This window comes from Electrophorus electricus, chromosome 4 (assembly GCF_013358815.1).
Source record: "Electrophorus electricus isolate fEleEle1 chromosome 4, fEleEle1.pri, whole genome shotgun sequence".
Lineage (NCBI taxonomy): Eukaryota > Metazoa > Chordata > Actinopteri > Gymnotiformes > Gymnotidae > Electrophorus > Electrophorus electricus.
This window is the reverse complement of record NC_049538.1, coordinates 21419448-21441385: the sequence shown is the minus strand read 5'-3', so window position 1 is coordinate 21441385 and position 21938 is coordinate 21419448. Positions and strand designations below refer to the sequence as shown.

General features: G+C 41.9%; 1 protein-coding gene across 1 annotated transcript in view; it reads right to left on the bottom strand.

Moving 5' to 3' along the window:
- The window catches only part of plekha7a (pleckstrin homology domain containing, family A member 7a), a 74180-nt gene that overhangs the window by 9639 nt on the left and 42603 nt on the right, over positions 1-21938 (bottom strand). The window contains exons 4-13 of the mRNA XM_027008779.2: positions 20817-20900; positions 14278-14389; positions 11220-11324; positions 10091-10163; positions 9153-9253; positions 5069-5244; positions 1942-2394; positions 1200-1722; positions 820-903; positions 489-596 (exon numbers count right to left, since the gene is read on the bottom strand). Coding sequence (XP_026864580.2) covers positions 489-596; positions 820-903; positions 1200-1722; positions 1942-2394; positions 5069-5244; positions 9153-9253; positions 10091-10163; positions 11220-11324; positions 14278-14389; positions 20817-20900 — 1819 coding nt within the window. The remainder of the gene's footprint in view (positions 1-488; positions 597-819; positions 904-1199; positions 1723-1941; positions 2395-5068; positions 5245-9152; positions 9254-10090; positions 10164-11219; positions 11325-14277; positions 14390-20816; positions 20901-21938) is intronic.

Here is a 21938-nt window from a genome sequence, read left to right as displayed (position 1 = left end):
TGATCATTTATGTGCATTGTAATTATATACAGATTACATGCTACATATGCAGAACATTCTAGCTGTGTTAAGAACAGAGACTGATAGTGAGGATGACTGTTTTTATAAGGCTTCTAACACCATTATACTTACTTCCCATAAGCTACAGGTTAAAATTTGACATTTAATAAAATTGCTTTTAACAGCATCTGTTAAAAGTCAGTTTTAAATGGTAATTTCAAGTCTATACCTCTTTCATGCAGACACAAATAACAGTGGACAGCTATGAAGCTCTGGAATGAGAAACCGGCCTTCAACTGACGCAGTAAGCCAACAACAAGCTGGGTGTCGGGCTGACAACAGCAATCCATGGTTGCAGGACCAGAGGCAGCCATTCACTTGTTATGCCACGACAATCTACAGCACTATGCAACACAGCTATGGCAGCCACACAGTGTGTTGGGCAGTGGGGATGGGCGTGGCCTGTAGCAGATGCGCCAAGGCCTGACCTGCACGTGGGACAGCTGCCGTAGATGGGCCAGGGTCTGGCTGCGCACCCCCGCCATCATGGCCTGGTGCCTTCGGAGCTGGATGAGCAGGAGGGTAAGCTCCTCTGGCTAATGGTGCAGGCACAGGCCGGGGGCAGAGAAACAGGTGTTCCGATTACTGCTTGCCCACCCACAGCTCTGACAGATTGGGGTCAGTGGAGAATTGACTCCACTAAGAAACTGCCTCACCTTCTTGACCATGCAGGTTAACCTGCTATTCTATTTGTCAAGGCTCATTTATTTCATAATAATCCATCACTCCTGGGAAAAGTAAGAGTTCTGTGGATCTTACCGTTTTTCCATGGAGGCTAGGAGCACTGAAGGTGTGAGTGATGTAGCCCGATGGGGGCACGGAGCGTCTTTCTATTGTGGCAGACTTTAAAACCACAAACAGAAACAGATACTAAATGCAACTGGATAAACACACCCAAAGTAAAGTTAGCTACATATTGTGCCACAGTACTTAGAAGTTGTTAGAAGACAATGATATGATGGCTTATAACAATGTTTCCTTAATAAAATGTGCTATTGATTCAACTAAAGATGACATGTTTGATCTCAGCCTGGGGCTGGGTGGGTCTGCTCATTGTTTCAGTGCACAGAACAGAACCATCATGGCATTTTAAAACTTCACCCCTTGAAGTGAATCTGCTTTACTCTGTAGTTTGGTACCTTTTGGCAACGTATTTGGCGGGGAGATATGGACAGTGGCACTTCCATTGCAGGCCTGTCCTCCAGGGGCCTGACAGTCACACGCTCAGCTGGTGTGTGGGGCCTCCGTGGGGATAGCAGCCTGGGCCCTGAAGGGCCAGGTGGAGGGAGGTCTGCAGGGGCGGGGGGCACAGAGACTGAGCGGGCCACATCTGGGTTGGTCCTGGCCGAGGACACGGCAGTGGAGTAGTCCGGAGCTGGGACGTAAATGGGGGCAGTCGGACTGGCATGCCGGTACTGCTGCCTCTGCTGCCACTCATACAGCTGCCAGACAGTGGCATCTCGTGAGGTCGATTGGGAAGGCTGGCCTTGGACTGCCCACAAGTGGCTGAGACGGTCCTGTGCGTATTTGTAGTCACTGGGTAGCTGGTGGTTGACGGTTGGCAGACTTGTGAGAGCACTGGGCTGGGCTTGGAGGGCTACTTCAACCATGGGATGCGCTGGTGAAGTTTGCCGTCGGAGGGTTCCTTCATTGGGGAGTGCACTAGCATTGAAGCAGGTCTTAATTATTTCTGTGTCAGTGTCACTTTTACAAAGAAAAATTTGAAGGCTGACCTCTGAAGTGCTGTTACACACCACCAGTGGATGAAGTTATTTTTACCATGTCATTTTTACAGTGTGTTAATTGTGGGTAAAGAAACGAACAAGCATGCAGAGTGGCTCGTTGATCTTTATAAACATGTATACCTGTGGTTGGACTCACCCTCTGTGATCTCCTTTCTGCACTTTGACCCAGTTCTCCACCTGTTCAAGTGTGGTCCTCCGTTGAGCTTTTGTGGGTGAGTTAGTCTGAGGGGTGGGGCCCCTCTGGTAGATGCCCACCCCGTTCTGCTCCAGCACCACTCCATTACGAAAAGAAGCAGGCAGGGTCGCTGCAGACCTAGAAGGGACTCGGGAGGGGGCCTGGGTAGGTGGTGGTGCTTCTGGTGATAATACCTCCACCTCCAGTGCTCTGAGTCCAGGTGACTTCCCTCTGGCCAGTTCCATTTCGGGGAGGGAACTTCCTTCCTCTCTAAGCTTTGGCAGGTGTACCTCATCAGTGTGAGGACCTTCTGCTAGAGGAAGCATGCAGCTGTTGATGCGGTTGATCTCGGGAACAGTGTGATGTTTCTCACATGCATCCAAGCAGTGTGCACAATCCAACTCTTCCGAGACTCTGTACAGAAAATTTAGAAGAGGTTTGGTTTACTGCTCTGCTAATTCATGTGGCATTTAAGTGATATATCTGTACAGCATTCCACTTCTGATATTTTTATACACGCTGTTATATTCTGAACAATACAATGTGGACATCAAGACAAACAAGTTGAAATCAGAATTAGGATTAGACCTGTTCTGGGGCCTTCAAATTGAAAGGCTTAATTAAGTCAAGTCGAGTCAAGATGCCATTATTGGCATGAATGTACAAAGTACAATATTGCCAAAGGTGTGTGTGCGTCCACGTCTTTGTGTGGGAAGTAGGAATTAGGAGAGGGGAGGTTGTCACTGACTCTCTCTCAGGCGATGACATCACGCTACATATTTTGCAGCAAGGGCCAATGTGTGCTCTGCTCCAAAAAACTGTCAAAATGCAAAAATAACCTTAACCTGTCCGACCTGTTTGCGAGACTACCCGAGTGGGGTAGTACATGCCATGAAAGAATTCCACATCATGAGAAAGTGAAGAAACACGAATCCCTCATTCACTGGCCTTTCTATGGTAGCTTTATGACGCATAGCACATGCATGCCGACATGCATCCATCCGCATTTCTGACTTTGCACATCAGCTGAACAGACAGAAAGGGCTTCATTGATTAAGGGGCTCATGGTATGAGAATACAGACATTGCACTGGAGAGATTCGTTAATTGCGTGACGCTATACTTTTTGAAAACTCTACCTTTGCAATTATGCAAAAATGCAATTATGGATTTCCTTGCAGTATTAATTTAAATGTGAGCAGGAAATGAACTGATGGGAGTGGTGCAGTTATTTTGTAATGTCAGTCTTTGAAACATACTATATTACAATAATAAGGACCTTTTTAAAAGACTCATGAATTTGTCATTTGTAATTAGGCAAAGCAGGAATTAGGCAAAACAGGCTCTGCGTCCAGGTGTGACGCAAGAGGTTGGGTCGGGAAGTCCCTTCGAAGTCACAATTTTTTAATGTAATTTTCATGTTGGGTCATATTACTGAAATATGGGATTATGTTTTGTAATTTTAATGTGAAATTGTCACATATGTTTTCAAAGAAACTGCATCTATGTCTCAGCCTCACCTGTCATGCAATGATCACATATTCTTTCCTCTTTTGGCAGCCAGGTCTGTCTGTGTCTGCCCTTTTCTACAGCTACACTGTGGTCACTGAGCCTGTACTTAGATAGGCTCTGTCTCTGCTTTGTATCTCTGATGGTAAGGAGATTCTAGCTGTTACAGGGTTATTGTGCCTCAGAAGCAGCTAACTGAGGACTCTTTTAGGGTTCAATTCTTGGGTTGTTGTGCCTTAAAATGCAGTGTTTCTTGGAGACTGGTCATTAAGTTCTTCAAAAAATGTAAGGATCTTTTTGTATGTTTATTGATATTGGAAATCAAGCCTCATGCTAGTCACATGAGGGAAAAAGAGATCTACATTTGGCTACATGGAAGATGAAAACTAGATGAGAGTCTCACCTAGACTCATAGGCAAGGAAACTGCTATAACTAAAACCAAGCACCTCAGGTGGCCCCACACACTCAGGCATCAGACTAAAACTGCAGGAGAGAGAATCTCCAACCATTTGCATTTTGATGCATTAATAATGAATATGTGCGGCTGAAGGCTGCAGCATCTGTGGCATACTGAGATGCAAGAGTGGCAAAAATAAATAAATCAATCAGAGGGAGGTGGGATATATCTAGCCTTGTACACAACAGCCTTGACAACTTGACCTCTCACAGAAAAAAGAACAAACAAGAAAATCAACGAAAGCATTCTCTCAGAAACTAAGTACATATCATACTTGTACAACACACTTAATGAAGAATACATATTTTCACCACAAAAATTAAGGGATATTAAGTGTTGCTGGTTTATGAATTAGGGGCACAAAATGCAGGACCAGGTGTCTCAGAACCAAGAATTAGAAAAAAAGACAAAATTTTAAGTTTATCAAGTTCATAATTCAAAAATGTTCATAACTGATAAATCTTTCACTGCAACCATCAGACGCTTCTCACTATGAGTACTGGGGTTGGACAGCACCACCACTCCTCTGTCCAGATATCTCATAGCAGAGCGTAGAATACAAATACAGATAGGAAGCAGAATGAACAGGAATAATTCTGCCCCAAATACAATTCCGCCCCAAATACATGCTTCATTTTCCTGCCGTTGAAAAGCAATACATAACATGTTCAGCATTAGGAAATACTATTATCTAGAGCAGCGTACATATTTATCAGTTTCAGTATGGGAATTGAACCTATGACTTTGGTGTTAAAACCATGCTATACCAACTGTGCCACATGCTGACATAGTAGAGAGCCCCAGTGATTAGTGAGAATAGCTTCTGTAGGGAAGTGCAATGTGTGTGTTGTGGATTAGGAAAAAGTGAGGCCAACATCTATTAAAGGCAGCTTGAGTATCTGCAGAAGACATTGTTATTTGTATCCTTAAGATATGACTTACTGAGGGCACAAGTCTGAATTGCCTAATTACTTTGAACACGTATTTGGATTATGTTATGAGCATTGTATTTTATACGTTAATCCAAATAAAGTATTTAAGTGTGTGTGTGTGTGTGTGTGTGTGTGTGTGTGTGTGTGTGTGTGTGTGTGTGTGTGTGTGTGTGTGTGTGTGGGTACTAACCTTTTCATTGTGAAGTTCTGCATAAGTGCAGCCTGATTCATGGCCCTCACCCAGCTGTTCATGTCGTCCTGTGTGTCTGCACTGAAATAGTATGTCCTCATGCCACTATGTTCTGCCTGCGAGCCAATCACAGAGCTCTGTTTGTAAATGTAGGAGCGCATCCCTGTATGACTGGCCTGTGAATAGAGAGCACAGCCACCAGTTAGCACAGACAATCAGCGCCACTGCTGCCTTGGGACAACTGGACGACACAAGTGCCAGCCAATAGGGCAACAGTGGAATGGACAACCGAGTGCATTTACATGTACTTAATAATCCGATTACTGCAGAAAATCAGATTTTAGATCAACACATTTACATACACTTGAGTAATCATATTATGGGAAAACTCCGGGTTTACATGAGTTACTCCGGGTTTACATGAGCAATAATCGGATTCTTCTTTGTAACCAACCAGTAATCTTACAGAATGATGTGACGTAAACTTCAAACTTCCTACTCTATGTACATTGTCTCCCCAGAAGTGTTTAATAGCCATTTCATGGGTGCTGCATATAATTCTGCTAGCTGCTTCTGGGACAGCTCTGGTTACATTTGTGAGAATGCGCAGACTGAGAAATCAGAGTAAGGGTATACACACATTGAGAAATCAGATTACTGAGCTAAAATCCAGCTCTCTTTGTTGGAATTCTTAATCTTAATTTCTGGGCCAAACTTTGATCTAAGAAATCAGAGTATGCTGTTTACATGTCCACTTGAATAATCAGATTACTGGAGAAATCATATTATTTACATATTATTAAATGCATGTTAACACACTCATTGACACCTATAAACCAGTGCTGGAAAACAAGATGACAAAGATGACAAATCTAGCAAATCAAATGGCACAAATGGCTGATGCCGCCTGGAGAAGAAGAGGTCATGAATAATCTAAATGCAGATTAGTCAGTCTGAGGACTGCCCGTCTTTCACCAGATGGTGAGCATAGATACCAAATGAACATGCTAAGGAAAATATAAAAAATACACCACACTGCTCCAAAACATTTTCAATTGCTGAATATCACTAAAAACATGAAAGCAAAGAAAGCAAAAAAGAGCAACCAGAGCCATACAAAGTATACAAAGTAGAGTAGAGCTCATTTACATCGGCCCTACAGAAGGACCAGCCCACACGCACCAATAACTTACACCTCTCATTTCTTCATTGTTAACACTGATATCTAACAGACTACATTAGCTATAATATATCCTTAAACTATTAAAAACACCATACACACAATGGTCATTTTCTGAACACAGAACCAGAACAGTAATTCTGAAACACTAATACTAGCTCACCACCCACAAGCACACCACAACTATAGCTGGATCAATGCTGTGTTGAGAATGGTCCAATAATACCTGTTCAGACATTTTACAGTGCTCAGAAAATGACCAGTGATGAATGGGATAATGGGTAGGTGACAGATTGTGCATGACAACAGATATACTATATTATGTACATGTAGAATAAAAGTACCTTTAAATTAGGGTTACCTAACATGGTGGCCAGTGTAGCTACAAGGTAAGTGATTCTAATAAAGTAGGTGGTAAGTGTTTATAAGTGGTGGAGAGAGACACAGAGAGAGACAACTTAAAGGTCTAACAATAGACCTTACAATAGTCTAACTTGTTTCCCCCTCTCTGGTTGCCATTAGCCTATCAGATTAGCCCTTAATCCTCCACAAACAAAACAAATCAGTTTGAATTTGCAGTGTTGTACCGTACAGAAAAACTGCTTCAAAGACAAATGGACAAAGAAAAGCACTTACATATTCCAACATAAATTCAGTGGGCAAAATGGCAAGCTGTGTAGACTGATGCAGTGTGTTTGGTACACTCTGAAAGTCAGTTACACTGGAGAGGAGCCACACTAGCAATGGCAGGGGGGTACCTAGAGTTACTGTAGCGAGGCCCAGTCTCCGCAGTTCTCCGGGCTGTCACTCTCACGTCACAGGCAGGCAGCCCACCAATCAGAACAAAAGGAAGACACAGTTCAGCAAACAGAGCACGACTGATTTGGTCACCACCTCCCCATTCAAGCTCCACCCACAGGCTATAAGTACAAACCCTGGGAAAATGCGAGGGTAATGTAAGAACCAAAGCACCGGCGTCACAGTGATGAGAGGGGGGGACAGCAGGAGCTGTAGCACACGAGCAATCCGAACCAAACACATATGAACACCAACACAACACAACACAACACATCCTTAGACAGAGGACAGGAAAAGCCAGGGGAGGAAAACTTCTAACATTTTCATGCTGACATCTACTCATGTCATTCTGTTATGGAGATAATGTTGCCAAGAGGTATCCTATGTGAACACCATAATTTTATGATTCGCAAGACTACAGTCAGTTTTATCAGTTATCTGTAACTTGTCTTTAACTGAAATTTTGCAAATTTGGGAGTTAAGTTTTTCATCAAGTTCAGGTTTTTCAGACTTTTATTTTCTGTGTATAGTTTTGGCAATTTGCTTTCGCAACTTACAGAAGTCTACTTGGAAATAGATGGCTTGCTATTGGGTAACTTTCAGGTTATTTTTAGTTTGGGCCAAGTGCCCTCAGCTCCCTAGAGCAATCCCTAAGACACCCAGGGCCACCTACTTTAACTTTCTTAAATCATTACAGTAGTGGTAGATTCCTGTTAAAATCCTGAAGTCCCAATTGTGTGCTTTGGCAGCACAACTAGTAATTTTTAATGGAAATGTTGTTAGTGTGTCAATGTAATCTATATTTGCACCATTAACACTGCAGAATTAAGAACAGTATGCGCATTTTTTGAAGTTACCGACATCTATTTACAAAACTGATTATGAAATTCCAAACGCTAAAATGCAGTCTTTGTTGAATTTCTGTAATCTGTAACTAACTCCATATTTTCTGCCCACAGCATGTCAAACAGGTTTTGCGAGATCAAGCAAAATGGACCACAATCAGATATCTCTTTGATAAGGGATTAGGAGAGATTAGAGTCCCACATTTGACCATCCAATCCAGTCCACTACTAAATATCCAGCGGGATTTGCCTACACACATTTCCCCTACACTCTAAGCCTATGGCAAACATCTCACTGCGCAGTGAAAGTGTTTGTGGAATCATGAAGGCTTTTAATGTTCACTACAGTGTCTGCAGAATTGCTGGTTACACCGTGGGTTAACATAAGTAGACAGTGAATCAAGGCAAACAAATGTGAGACAAATCTGAGGCAAGAAATAAACAAACATGAAGGAGCTGACCTGTTACTGACTCTTAGACAAGATGTATTGGGGATAGCCTCAAATGTGAGGACCTTAAATACCCTTTTCAATGGACTCCCTGTGATTTAGCTAAGGCTGAGGAGTGAGGAGTGAGAGAAGAGCTCAATAGAAAACAGGGGCAGAGAGGAGAACAGAACAAGCTTTCCATTGTAGGGTGTTTCCTGCTTCCTATAGCCTCTGTGCAACACCACACTGACTTGCTAGGAAAAGCACGAGAAACTGCACTGCTGCTGGCAGATGAAACTATTTGGATAACATATATACAGTACATACACGTATACATGGACAGTGTATGGTAGTACACCACATGGACAGTGGTAATGCTACACTTACAGTCTGCTGACAGATCAGCCCATAGTATATCCATGTCCATAAAAACAAAACAAAAAAAGCAGACCCTCAGTCACGTACTAGCGAGCAAGCCATAGAAACATTCCCACAGTAGAGCCCCCAAGCAAACACAATATTACCAGCAAATCCACACTGAAGCACAAAAGGCAAACCATTTGGAGACAAGAAGCAGACACTATCCAATGAGAAGCAGGGCTAAGTAGTCATTGATGGAGCAATGTCAAGCAATGAGTGTGCAAATGCTTATACTGGCAGTGTGATTTACCCTGCTGCAGTTCCAAAGACATAACCAGAGCAGCCGAACTCTTAGGACTCAATAATAAAGAATGGCAGGAACCAACACTACTTAAAAGCATGCTTATTAACACCATGGTAAATAATTACTGTCCCACCAGTGGCCACCATTGAGGTGCATGCTAACACCTTACCCTGAAGGCATATTTGCGGCTGATGTGGTCCTCAGGTCCCACAGGAGAGATGGTGTAGCTGGGCAGAGGGATGCTCCCCAGGACGTTCTCCTCTCGGCTGTCTGTAGAAAACAGGAAGCTGGGAGTTCAGCTGCAGCCACTCTGCAATGAAAACACAGCAGGCCCCCTCCACAAGCCCTCTCTATCCCCCTCCCTCCCTCTCTCCTCCCCTCCATGTCTCGCTGTGTCTCTTCTTCTGCAGCCACTAACTACTTAGTTGCAGAAGATGTAGCTGTCAGTATGTCAGTACCTTCCTGTATGCCTATGTGTGTGAGAAAGAGAGAGACAGAGAATGAGTGTATGGTTGTGTGTCTGAGACAGAGGTCAGTAGGGGTAGTGAGTAGTGGTAGTGCGGTGATAAGTGATAAGGACAGATGGATTAGGATGCATGGGTTAAAAAAGTCTTCAAGGCATTCAAGGTCATTTGAAGGAGATTTACTCCCACATGTACCCGACACTTTAATCTAAAGGAGCTGCCTGGTCCTGGCAGAGAAGACTGGCTGGCAAATGAGGATAGATTATGCACTGTAGTGATGAACATGTGTGCATACACACATGTACATGTTCAGTGATAACTGAGGAATCAGCAATTTGTTATCAAGTGAGGTTCAAATGAGAATTTTAATCTGAACTATAATGAACACCTGAAAAGGAAACTGAGAAGTCATGAGGGAAATACTGTATAAATATATCATCCTGGCTGACAAAAGCCTCACAAAGGAGATAAGACCATGTAAGTAGCAGGTAATACAGCAGAACACAAAGCAGCAGAACAGAAACACTGGAGCACTATAGAGGTTTTACCAGGTAGAGGTTTGTGCTAACAATAGAGATAATTGGCCAACAAAATTGAGAATAGAGGTGTCCTACTGAATGATGCTGGGATTAAAATGACTCACCTTTGTAGTAAAAAAGGCAGTAGTCAGCCAGCACGAACCACTTCCGCCTCCAGAGCCTCATGCCTGAGCTGTCCTGGAAGCCAAATCACACACACACACACACACACACACACACACACACACACACACACACACACACACACACACACACACACACACACAAACACAGGCATTCTATTCAAATACTCAGTTAAGCAGGAGAGAAGTATGACTGTTCAAGCTCTCTCTGAGGCATGGCTAATCTCATCTTGCTACTAGTACAGGCACTACATTTACTGTCAGTTTAGTTAAAGGGCCATATGTGTATATGTGATATATGTGTATTTTTTTGTTAGTGTGTACAGTAGGTGTGTAGATTACCATGAATTCTGGACCCAGCAACTGTTTCTGGGCTCAAAAATTATATATATATATATAAAATCAATTACTGCCAATATACTAAAGTCATACATCATATAGATTAAATCTGCTTACTTTCATGGAAAAAAAAAAAGAATTTAAGGATAAGAAATGACTATTCTGTAAACCTGACAAAAACACAAGGATGATACCAGAGTCCCTACTATCTCTGTTTGTGAGATGACAACTGACAAATGATGACAACTTAGAACTCTCCTGGAGAGGCATCAGCCAGGACATGTAAAGTCAAAATGACGGGACGCAACAGTACACCAAAATACCAAAACAGCAAAACAACATTTTCTTAGACAACCACTTATCCTTCACAATATTGATCCTTCCATGATATCTGTAGTGATTTTACACTACCACTTCCCCTCACCATTGACCAGTGTGAGCAGTTGATCAGTGTAGTGGAAAATCTAATGTCAAATACTGTGGGCAAAAGGATCACCTAAATGATTAACCCAAATGATGTTAAATGGTTCACCCTCTAGATCTCTAGATCTCACAGCATTTTAACTAACCCACTACATTTGAAATGACTACTGCTCTAAATCTGAAACTATTCATCACTAAGCTTCCATAAAAACTATTAATTTCCACATTTCACACCCACACATGTGAAACTGTATTTTTTGGAAGGTCTGCACTGGTATTTTACTCTTGTTGCAGGTGGTGAATGTACAATGCACAGTGTACAAGAGGAAGAACATGTGGAGATCCTCACCTGCTTGAAGAGCCATCCACGCACCACAACCTCTACATTTGGATTCCTCTTTATGGCATTGTCCCGCTTTCCAAAGCTATGCACCCTCCCACTATATCTGGAACTCTGTCACACACACACACACACACACACACACGCACACACACGCACGCACACGCACGCACACGCACGCACACGCACACATGCGCACGCACACACACACAGAGAGATGGAGACCAGAACGCACATTTATCAGTCATCAGTATATGTGTATCAGGCTTGTGTAGTTTAGTACAGATCTTCACTGCTTGCACAGCCAAGCCGCTGTTCTTCGCACTACTACCGTATGCCAAACCAGTAATACAACTCTTACATCATGCCCATGTGCCATCGCTGTCCTGAGCTCTGAGCATGGGCAGTCTGCTCCATTCATTCATGCTAGTCAAAACATAAGTGGGAGACACCTACTGGTATAAGCCCACTACAATGGAAGCTCAGAAAGCAGACAGCTCTGAGAGTGGCAGGCTTAGGCTTGAGTTGGCCTACTTGCACATGCAGTCACACCCACTTCTTGATGAAATCCCTCAGGAGTTTTAATTCTCATTAACTTTCTGTTTTTCTTTATAAGACAATCTATGACTGAAGGTGTGCATTCCCTTCTGTCTTGTTAAAGGTAAGAGTAAACAGCTGTCACTTAGCCATGTTCCCTTGGATGAGTAATATATGCCAGAGAGTGTATGCCATGAGATGATAATGACTATGATAAAAAAAACTTTAATCAAGAGGTCCTCATATCACATCAATTACGCATGATCACTGTGTGAGAGAAATCTGAATATTCGTACATTTTCAGTGTGCCAGCCATGGAATAAATTGATTTTAGGAGATAAAGAGGTGAATCACTGCGAGCAGTGCAGACACTATAATTATAAATCCATTACATTAATAGAAAGAGTTTTGCAGATCCTTTTCATGACTTCTATAAAAGAAAATCAATCCCATTTCAGTGGTATTATTGCAATATGCAAAGTAAGGATTCAGACTCTACTGAATATACTTTTTTACTAGGTTACCCATAGCAGATTAGCAATGGACTTCTGAGCACATGAGAAGTCATATGAAAACTCTCCACTTAGCATCATTAACATATTCCAAAAGTGAAATACGAGGAAATAAGGAAAGCAATGGTTTATGCACCTGTTTATGCACTCCCTGACTTGTTAAATATTTTTAAGACACATCTGACATAAATTAATGATGATAAAGTTTATTATGATGGGGACATTAAGTGTGGATAATGGGTGTTTTACATCCATTCTCATAGAGCATTAGAAATGTTGGACGTTTTAGAATTAGCCTTCATCTGGCAGTTCATGTCAAACCACACTGCTCCAGAAATGCTGACAAAGTCTGTGAACTTTCTGCTCCTTGATGTCAGGGGAGTAAACAGATGAATTAGCAAAATTGCAACTAAACACACATGGTGGATCTTTTGCCCGGAGCGGCTGTCAAAGCTAACTCTTTCGTTTCAATTTGCAGAGCTTTGTACACAGGAAGCCTCTTTCCAGCTAATCAGTGGAGATATTACACAACAAATTATCTTTGTTTTTGTCATATCTGGGTAAAAGAAAGAATGACCAGTTAGTTACTAACAGGATGTTTCAACAAAATCTGCATGACATGCTGCCTGCACTGGTGGATTTGCAAAAATCATCCTTCAGATGATATGGCAGTAAAGGCTCTGATCTCTGTCAAAATAGGAAATGTGCTTTCAAGCAAAAAGGGTGCCCAAAAATTAGGCACATTTAAAACATCACCACCAGCAAGCACTCAAACATAAATGACCAGAATATTGCCAGAATAAATGATCCGACCTGTCAGAATGGTCCAGAGCTTTTCAAGCCTTCATTTTGTTTTAAAAAGGAACATTAGATGGGTTCAGAGCTATAGCATCTCCTTCTGGTTAAAATCCTCAAAGGGTGTTTTTTACTGTGTAGTGGTGGTTTTATGCAGTGATACCTATGACATAGCTTCAGTTTGATACCACCTGAACATACTGATTATATGTACTCTCATATATCAATGCCCCATACATGTAGTTGTCTGGAAGATGCTATTTGGCAAGGTGGATGTAAAGAGAATAGATGGGAAAGATTAGGGGCAGAGAATAGCTATTCCAGTGTTTCTACATGTAAGACAATGTCATACTTCCTTATTAGCTTCTGTTGCAGAACAACGAACAGTTATAGAAAGTGCTTGCTGAATGCATTTCAAAGAATCAGTGGTATTCTACTTACTGGGGGGTGTCATCCATTAAACACAATAAACCAATATTTCCTGTTGATGTTACTCAGAGACTGCAATCAGCCTGGGCAATCTAAAAAAAACTGCCTCTGAAATCTCAGTCATGGAGATCACCACACACTGTGTAACACATAAATCCCTACACACCTCCTAAGCCTGACTCATTTATTTCTGTCAAGTTTCAATCTGAGGAACCAAGGACCTTGGATATTAAATACCATAGCATTTTTCAAGTTCCTCCTCTCTGACTCCTTCACCATGCTAATCAACCACTTGTAATTAAACAGGCCATGTGAGAGCGATGTGGTGAGCTTTCAACACACAGGTGTTTGCTCAACCACCCATAGCTGTTCTAGTCATTCATCACCCTCCCACCTACCCATGGGTGAGAAGAAAGAAATGTATGCTCACAAGGTCTTTCTCCAAATCATTAAAAACGAACACTCCATAATAATAGGAAATGCCTCCTATCAACCATGTTCAGGTTACAGAACAATGCTAGGAGGTGAGAGGAGCACTTGGAAAACTTGCCATCTTCTGCTGATCTGCAAGCAACAGGATTTTCATGTTATTCATCATCAGAAAAGAAGGATAGAATTGTGCCTGTTAAAGTACAACACTTGGAACATTTATTTTATGTCATTTCCAAGGGACCAGAAATGTAATGGCAGCCACATTTGTTCTTATAATGTGTTTAATGTATTTACAGTTAAATAAGTGAAACAAAATTGTGGCACTAGCAGAGCTGATTAACATCAGAGTAAAGCATCCTCACCTTAGAGGCAGGTGTGATGTCCACAGTGGAGCTGTTGACTGTGGTAGAGGCTTCGCTGACAGTGCTGGAAGGGCAGACAGTTGTCTGCGGTTTGGGCATGCGTCCACTTGGCCTGGGTGGGGGGAGGAGTGATCATGAAGAGGGTGGGGTTAGAGGCTTTTCTTTACTTCAGAGAGCATTTTTTGTGTATGTTTAACGGGTCTGTGTTGAGGTGCCTTCTGAGGTGAGGCTGCTGTTGTGCTGTAAGAAGCAAAAGGGCAGACAGACTCTCCTTGAATACCCTATTCCTTTCTTTCTCTCTCTCTCTCTATCCATCTATCTATCTACTTCACTGAGACCATGTAAACAAAACCAAGCACACCCGTCTTGTATCAGGATGTGTTGGAATGAGATATGGGTCTTACTATAAAATTCATACCAAGTTTGAGCAGGAACGTGTAACTTGCATATGGGAAAGAACAGAAGTCCTGCACAGGTGTCATATCACCTCAGTGAATATGGGGAGTATAAGTGTGCTACAATCATTGGGTATGGTCTACTGGAGATAGCAGATATATGTATGGTGCAGTGAAAAAAGCAGACACAGTGTGTATACACTATAGTGTAGGTAGCAGGTATGTACACTACATTGCTAAAAGTATTTGCTCATCTGCCTTCACATGCATATAAACTTGAGTGACATCCCAATCTTAATCAATAGGATTTAATATGATGTCGGCCCACCCTTTGCAGCTATAACAGCTTCAACTCTTCTGGGAAGGGATTCCACAAGGTTTAGGAGTGCGTTTATGGGAATTTTGACCATTCTTCTAGAAGCGCATTTGTGAGGTCAGACACTGATGTTGGACGAGAAGGCCCAGCTCGTAGTCTCTGCTCTGATTCATCCCAAAGGTATTCAATCGGGTTGAGGTCAAGTTCTTCCAAACTAAACCTGCTCATCCATATCTTTATGGACCTTGCTTTGTGCACTGGTGCGCAGTCATGTTGGAACAGGAAGGGGCCATCCCCAAAATGTTCCCACAAACTTGGGAGCGGGAAATTGTCTAAAATCCCTTGGTATGCTGAAGCATTAACAGTTCCTTTCACTGGAACTAAAGGGCTGAGCCCAACTCCTGAAAAACAACCCCACACCATAATCCCCCCTCCACCAAACTTTACACTTAAATGCAGTCAGACAAGTACCGTTCTGGCAACTGCCAAACCCAGACTCATCCATCGGATTGCCAGACGAAGAAGCATGATTCATCACTACAGCTTCCACTGCTCTAGAGTCCAGTGGTGGCATGCTTTACACCACTGCATCCGACGCTTTGCATTGCGCTTGGTGATGTAAGGCTTGGATGCAGCTGTTCAGCCATGGAAACCCATTCCATGAAGTTGTCTACACACTGTTCTTAAGCTAATTTGAAGGCCACATGAAGTTTGGAGGTCTGTAGCGATTGACTCTGCAGAAAGTTGGCGACCTCTGCACACTATGCGCCTCAGCATCCGCTCACCCTGCTCTGTCATTTTACATGGCCTACCACTTTGTGGCTGAGTTGCTGTGGTTCCCAATCACTTCCACTTTGTTATAACACCACTGACAGTTGACAGTGGAATATTTAGTAGCGAGGAAATTTCACGACTGGACTTGTTGCACAGGTGCCATCCTATCACGATACCATGCTGGAATTCACTGAGCTCCTGAGAGCAACCCATTCTTTCACAAATGTTTGTAGAAACAGTCTGCATGCCTAGGTGCTTGGTTTTATACACCTGTGGCCATGGAAGTGATTGGAACACCTGAATTCAATGATTTGGATGGGTTTCAGCAACTGAACATGACACTGACACTTCAGTACTGCTGATCCAGAGAACAGCCAGAGAATAGAGAAGTCAAACACAAATGCAGTTCTGAATGTGCTCCTTCCATCATTAGCATAGTTGAATTCTTTCAATTCTTGAGATCATAATATAGGAAAAAATTATTTAAATCCCCAGTGTGAAGTATGGTGGAGGTTTTTTGATGTTGTGGGACCATTTGTCTTCCATCACTTGGGCATATGACATCATGGACTCGAGCAAATAAGACACTTTAGATTAAAATCTGTCTCTCAGACAGAAGATTAACCCTGGCTCACTTCTGCTGGACCATGACCATGAAGTATTCCTCCAAGTCCAACCAAAATGGCCATCCTAGTCCCCTGAGGTAAAGCCATTTGAAAACCTGCATGGTGATCTGAAGAGGACAGTACATAGGCAAGAACCAAACACGATGGAGAGATGTTTTGTGGAGGACTGGTTTCATATCCCTTTGTGTTTGTCCTTCCACCTCATCCTCTAGTAGCAGTTATGTTGGCAAACAAGGGTGCCACAAAGTACTAAATGCAGGGTGGTAATAATTCAAGATTTTTTTCGCTGAGAAAGTGTTCTTCAAACTTCAGAGTTCTCTCATATTGCGATTTTTCAAATTAAGCAATAACATCAAACAACACACTTACAACCTGTGTTCCTCATTGCTCTCTACAGATTAATACATACTATGTAGCTAGAAGCAATAAGCACCCAAACATTTGATGTATACTCTAGAGTTTGATTGACATCTCTACCTATGACAGTTGCTATCATTGACACTGGCACCTGCATCCATAATATGGCCTGTGCAATTTAGAGTGTGGATGCTACAAATTTTTAATCTCAAAAGCTCTCTTCAAAAATACCTCTGTAAGATTTGCTAACAGGTGCAATTCCCTGCAGTTCCAACAGTCTGTTATGTGTTGAAGGTACACATTTGTTTTAATATTTGTCTGGTATGACTCAGACCAGGGTGCTCAGGCTGGTTTTCTTTAAAATGACAAACTGACCGCTCTGTCACAGGGTACTCATGGGTTGTGCCCTCCTGCCAAACTAGGTCATCACTCATGAGAACTAAGTCAACACAGACTTAGTGAAGGGCCCATTACAAGCAAACCAGTCACCAGGCCAGAAGTGTGTTTATTTTAATGTTTATGGATATGTTCATTCTATGAGTCTTTACAGATACTAGTTACATCAAATTCAAGCTGATCTTCACATTTAACTTAGAGCACAAGACTACATTAAAAGATAACTGTTTTTTTATCTCTTCTGATAATGAACACACTGAAATGTTGAATCATTCGTTGACTTCCAGTACACAGAGAGGATGTACTGCACATGGAAAAATGAAAATGTCCTTAAAATGAATATATTGTTCTTATTTGTTATTTACTGTGAAAGGAAATGTCAACCTTAGCTCCAGCTCATAAAAGAAAGGAGCTGTCCAGATACAGCAGCTTTTGATTAAAAGAATAAAAAAAATCAATTTTGCTCATTGACAGTGAAGGTCAACTTCTGTATAAATAGTTAACTGCTTTTAGATGCTGACGTTGGGTATGTCAAAGCTCTCCCCCACTGCTATAAATGGTGGAGTCATTGGTGATTGTTGGGCAAACAAAAGATCTTGTTTTTTTTAAATCAGTTTAACAGCCGTTAAACCAAAGCTAGATGATGCATTTCTGTTGGCTTTGCTAATACAAATAGATTGACAAAATTACATCTGGAAAGCCAATGTTGTTAGCCCTGCCATTAGTCTCCAGTGGTAATGGACTCCTCTACTTGTTAAGGTGCACCACAGAGCTTCTCAACACTAGTCATGGCAATTCTCAGCTATAATGAGCTCTGGTGACAGTTGGATTGGGACAATTTCCCAGTGTAATTGAAGAGACCCAAATACTGTTTTTGTGCACCACACATTATAGAAGGCTGCAAGTCTTATCTTATCACAGATTTGGGGTTGCTTCTCAGTAAAAAGAACATGATGGATGTGCACTGGAGGCACTTCCCTTTCACAAATGGGGTGATTCCAGAACCATGGCTCTGTTTGGTATCATTCATGTGTAAATTTGGACTTTTTTTCCATGAGTACCAAAGATGGACTATGGATTTTTGGTCCACAAAAGAAAAGGGTGCTGCTAAACCAAAAAGTGGGCATCCCATCCTATTTTTCTGAAAAAAGAAAAATTACCCATTAAGATGCTACACTAAAGCTGCTTGGGGTAAAACACATTGTGACTAACAAATGAGCCCTTCAGTGATAAATAATATATTAGCCATTTCCCCTTTTTGTGTAGTTATTTTAGTTTTTGATTTTTAACAACCTTTACATTAAAATTACATTAAAATACCAAATATGAATGCTAAATATGCTATATTTAGACTTACCTCATTCCTATGGGCATTTAAAAATAAAATTATTTTTATTTTGTATAATGTAGAAAAAGTATATATATATATATATATAATTTATTTTTTTGCAAGGGCTCAAACGATCTGTCTGTAGTCTGATGCAAATTATTGGGTATAAACCTACATCACTTTAAGTAAATAGCTTCATCTAAGGAAACTGAATAATAGCCTGTTGTAGGAAGGGGGCGCACTGCAGTAAAATGAATTATGAATATAAAGCAATAGAGGACCAAGGTGTAACCCATATATTTTCCTGTTATTTTACCTGCTGAGCTGATCTCCATACAGCAGCCATTGTTACCCTGCCTGCTCTATGCTGCCTGTCACGCCATTAGATGTGTCTAGCAAAGTGGTATGAGGCAACAAATTAGGCATTCTACAGATACAACAGTACAAAATAGTAGTGCAGCAGAGGGAGAATGTCAGGTTTTTAGCTATTTCACCTGACCACCTCAGCACAAAGAGCTCCCAGCTCTGCTGTTCGTACAGCTATGGGCTGAGTCACACGTCGAGCCCTTTTCATGGCTGCTACACCGGGAGCCTTGCTCGCACATTAGCTGTGGCCCTCGTATAGCTGAATACACCCACAGAGCTCTTAATGAGCCACATCCATCAGAACCGTCTAGATCTCAGCCACACACACACACACCCACACACACCCACAGAGAGAGAGAGAGAGAGAGAGAGAGAGAGAGAGAGAGAGAGAGAGGCTTCGCCACAGTAATATTAGCTTTAATTTGAGCCATTTTTAGAAAGAGCATGTCTGTGTCAGCCCAGTGATTCCACTACTATGGCAAAAAAGTGATAAGTGATATCTGGGAAGGTGTGAAATGAGAGAAGCAGAGGGGAATTTTGTTTGTTCATCCTGTTTTCATTGGATTCAATGAAGTAACAATGTCCTAGTTGTGATACCCATGACTGTAAACTGGTGCTTGTCTGAGCAGTGAATTAGTGTCATCTGCAATTAGTAACCTATGCCTGCCATTAAAACAACACTAACAACAAACCTGTTATCATACAGACCTCAAATCATACAGACCTCATGTGACAGCATGTTGTTTCCATGTTTTTTATGCTTTTCAGAAGTGACATCACATCCTGCATTAAAAGGAATACTAGTGTGTTGGGATTATCACTCATAGGGGGCTGAGGACCAGACTTGTCTTTCTGAATCTCACACGGGACAGGCAGACACGTGAAGGAGTACTGTGGTTTCCACGCCCTACCGACTGCAGCATTAAATCAAGCGAAGTCTCTCTGGAGCTTAGTATTTAGAGCAGAGCACATGCTCAAAAGACAGTGACATTACGTTGGAGTAAAGGTAATGTTATTCTCTTTATATCCACCTTCTTTAAATGTGACATCAGAACAAATGAGACACAGAGAGAGTTTGAGGTCATTTTTTTGCCAGTATGTGCCTAAAGTGGAGAGTGGGCGGGTTTAGAGGCCATGGCTCAGGGGAGTGGAGGAACGGGGCCAGGATGGCCTGCTTTTTCCAGCTGCACGACACTGATTCACTCTGGGCTACTCTCAGTTTCAGAAGACACAGACTGATAATTCAGATATAGACTTGGAGTCACCAAGTCTAACACACTGACTGCCACTTATGAAACAGGATACTTGAACAACCTATATTCTTCCAGCTCTAACTCTGTCAACAGCTCTGAGAAATCAAACCAGAAACAGGCTCTGTGACCTCATAGTAATTAACGCCAAATACATTACTACTCAAAGCAAGCCAAATAATAGTAAATTTGGGAGGAAGCAAAGTGATAATTTCAGGGTCAACTTTACAAGCTGTCTTAATATAAGTTGCTGTAAATAAATAGGTTTGGTTTTATGGCTGCTTGTCCACAGAGACACTAAAGGTGTACCAATTAGAAAGGTACTGCGAACCTCTTCAAAATTTCCAAACACTATGCAAAGATTTATGCAACAAACTTGGTCAAATTTGTTTTATTTACCTAAACTTGCCTTTTTTTTGTAATTCTTACCTATATGCAAGATTATGCACATCAAAGCATGTGAAATGTCAGGACAGAGAGTACAGTCATTACAAAAATGCTAATGTCACTTTAGACATTATAATAATGCCCATTTCCTGGGAACTGCATAAGGCAGCAATATAATGCTTTAGCTCAGCATTTCACATCTGAGACCACCGCAGATCAGCGACAGATTCAGAAGTCAAAAGAGGAAAACATGAGTAGGCTGCACCCCCACAACATATAAACATGAGCCAAACAAAGAAAAGGACAAACATTAAAGGTGTGCAGGCTGGGAGAGGCACTTACTGCTCCAGCAGTCGGAAACCAGCACTCTCAGGAGAAAGCTGCTCCGTCACTGGGTGTGTGAATGTTGTTTTCCTCTGGTTATGGCTGGGGGCAAGAGAAAAACGGAGAGTACATAGGAGCAATATTAGCAGGGTGGTTGGTTGCCCATTCTGTCTCTGTCTCTCTGTCTCTCTCTCTCTCTCTCTCTCTCTCTCTCTCTCTCTCTCTCTCTCTCTCTCTCTCTCTCTCTTTTTCCCAAACACATACACACATGAATAACTGAGTATCTGTTTTTTGTAAACTTACTTAAGTCTTTACATATTTAGAAGCATTTCCCAGTTACACATTTTCTGTTACACATTTTCTTTCTCAACTGATTAATGACAAATCAATAAAAACATAGCTAGTTCCCTAGCAGAAAACTAGGTAACCTGTTTCATATATCAGCATCAATAGTACAGACAGATCAAAATATATTTGATAGAATAATCCCCCATCTCTCTCGCTCATGTGTGTGTGTGTGTGTGTGTGTGTGTGTGTGTGTGTGTGTGTGTGTGTGTGTGTGTGTGTGCGCACACGTACATTTCTGTATTTGTTGACAGCCGAAAAGACATTTTCCTTTAGTTTAATGGCTGAAGAAAAGGTAGTTAATATAGGGCATCCACTGTGAGAACTGGCACTGGAACATCAGGAAAAATATTCTTTTAGTGCTGTAAAATGTCATGTTACCAGCTTTATGGTGGCTTACCAGTGGATATGGTGGATAAAAGCTGAACCAATGACTGAATTTTACATGCTAGAGACTCTGATTCCAATACTGTGCTGTCACTCATACAAATTAGAGTAAGGAAAATTAATCCAAACACATTTCCACAGCATGGTCAACTGGTCTGTGTTTATAGTTAATGTGATGCCCTGGAGGAGCCACCTGGTGACTGCCTAAAGTAAATGAGCAAGACAGAATGATGAGTGACAAAACACAACCAGGCCCTGCCAAATTCAACAGCAAAATAACCTGCAGAATTGTGCCGTCACCATGGAGACAGCATGTAAACAAGCAGACCTGGAGAAGATCACTGGTCCATCACAGGCGTCTGAGTGATGAATGGCACAGATGCAGGACCCCCTCCCGTCTTACTCTGA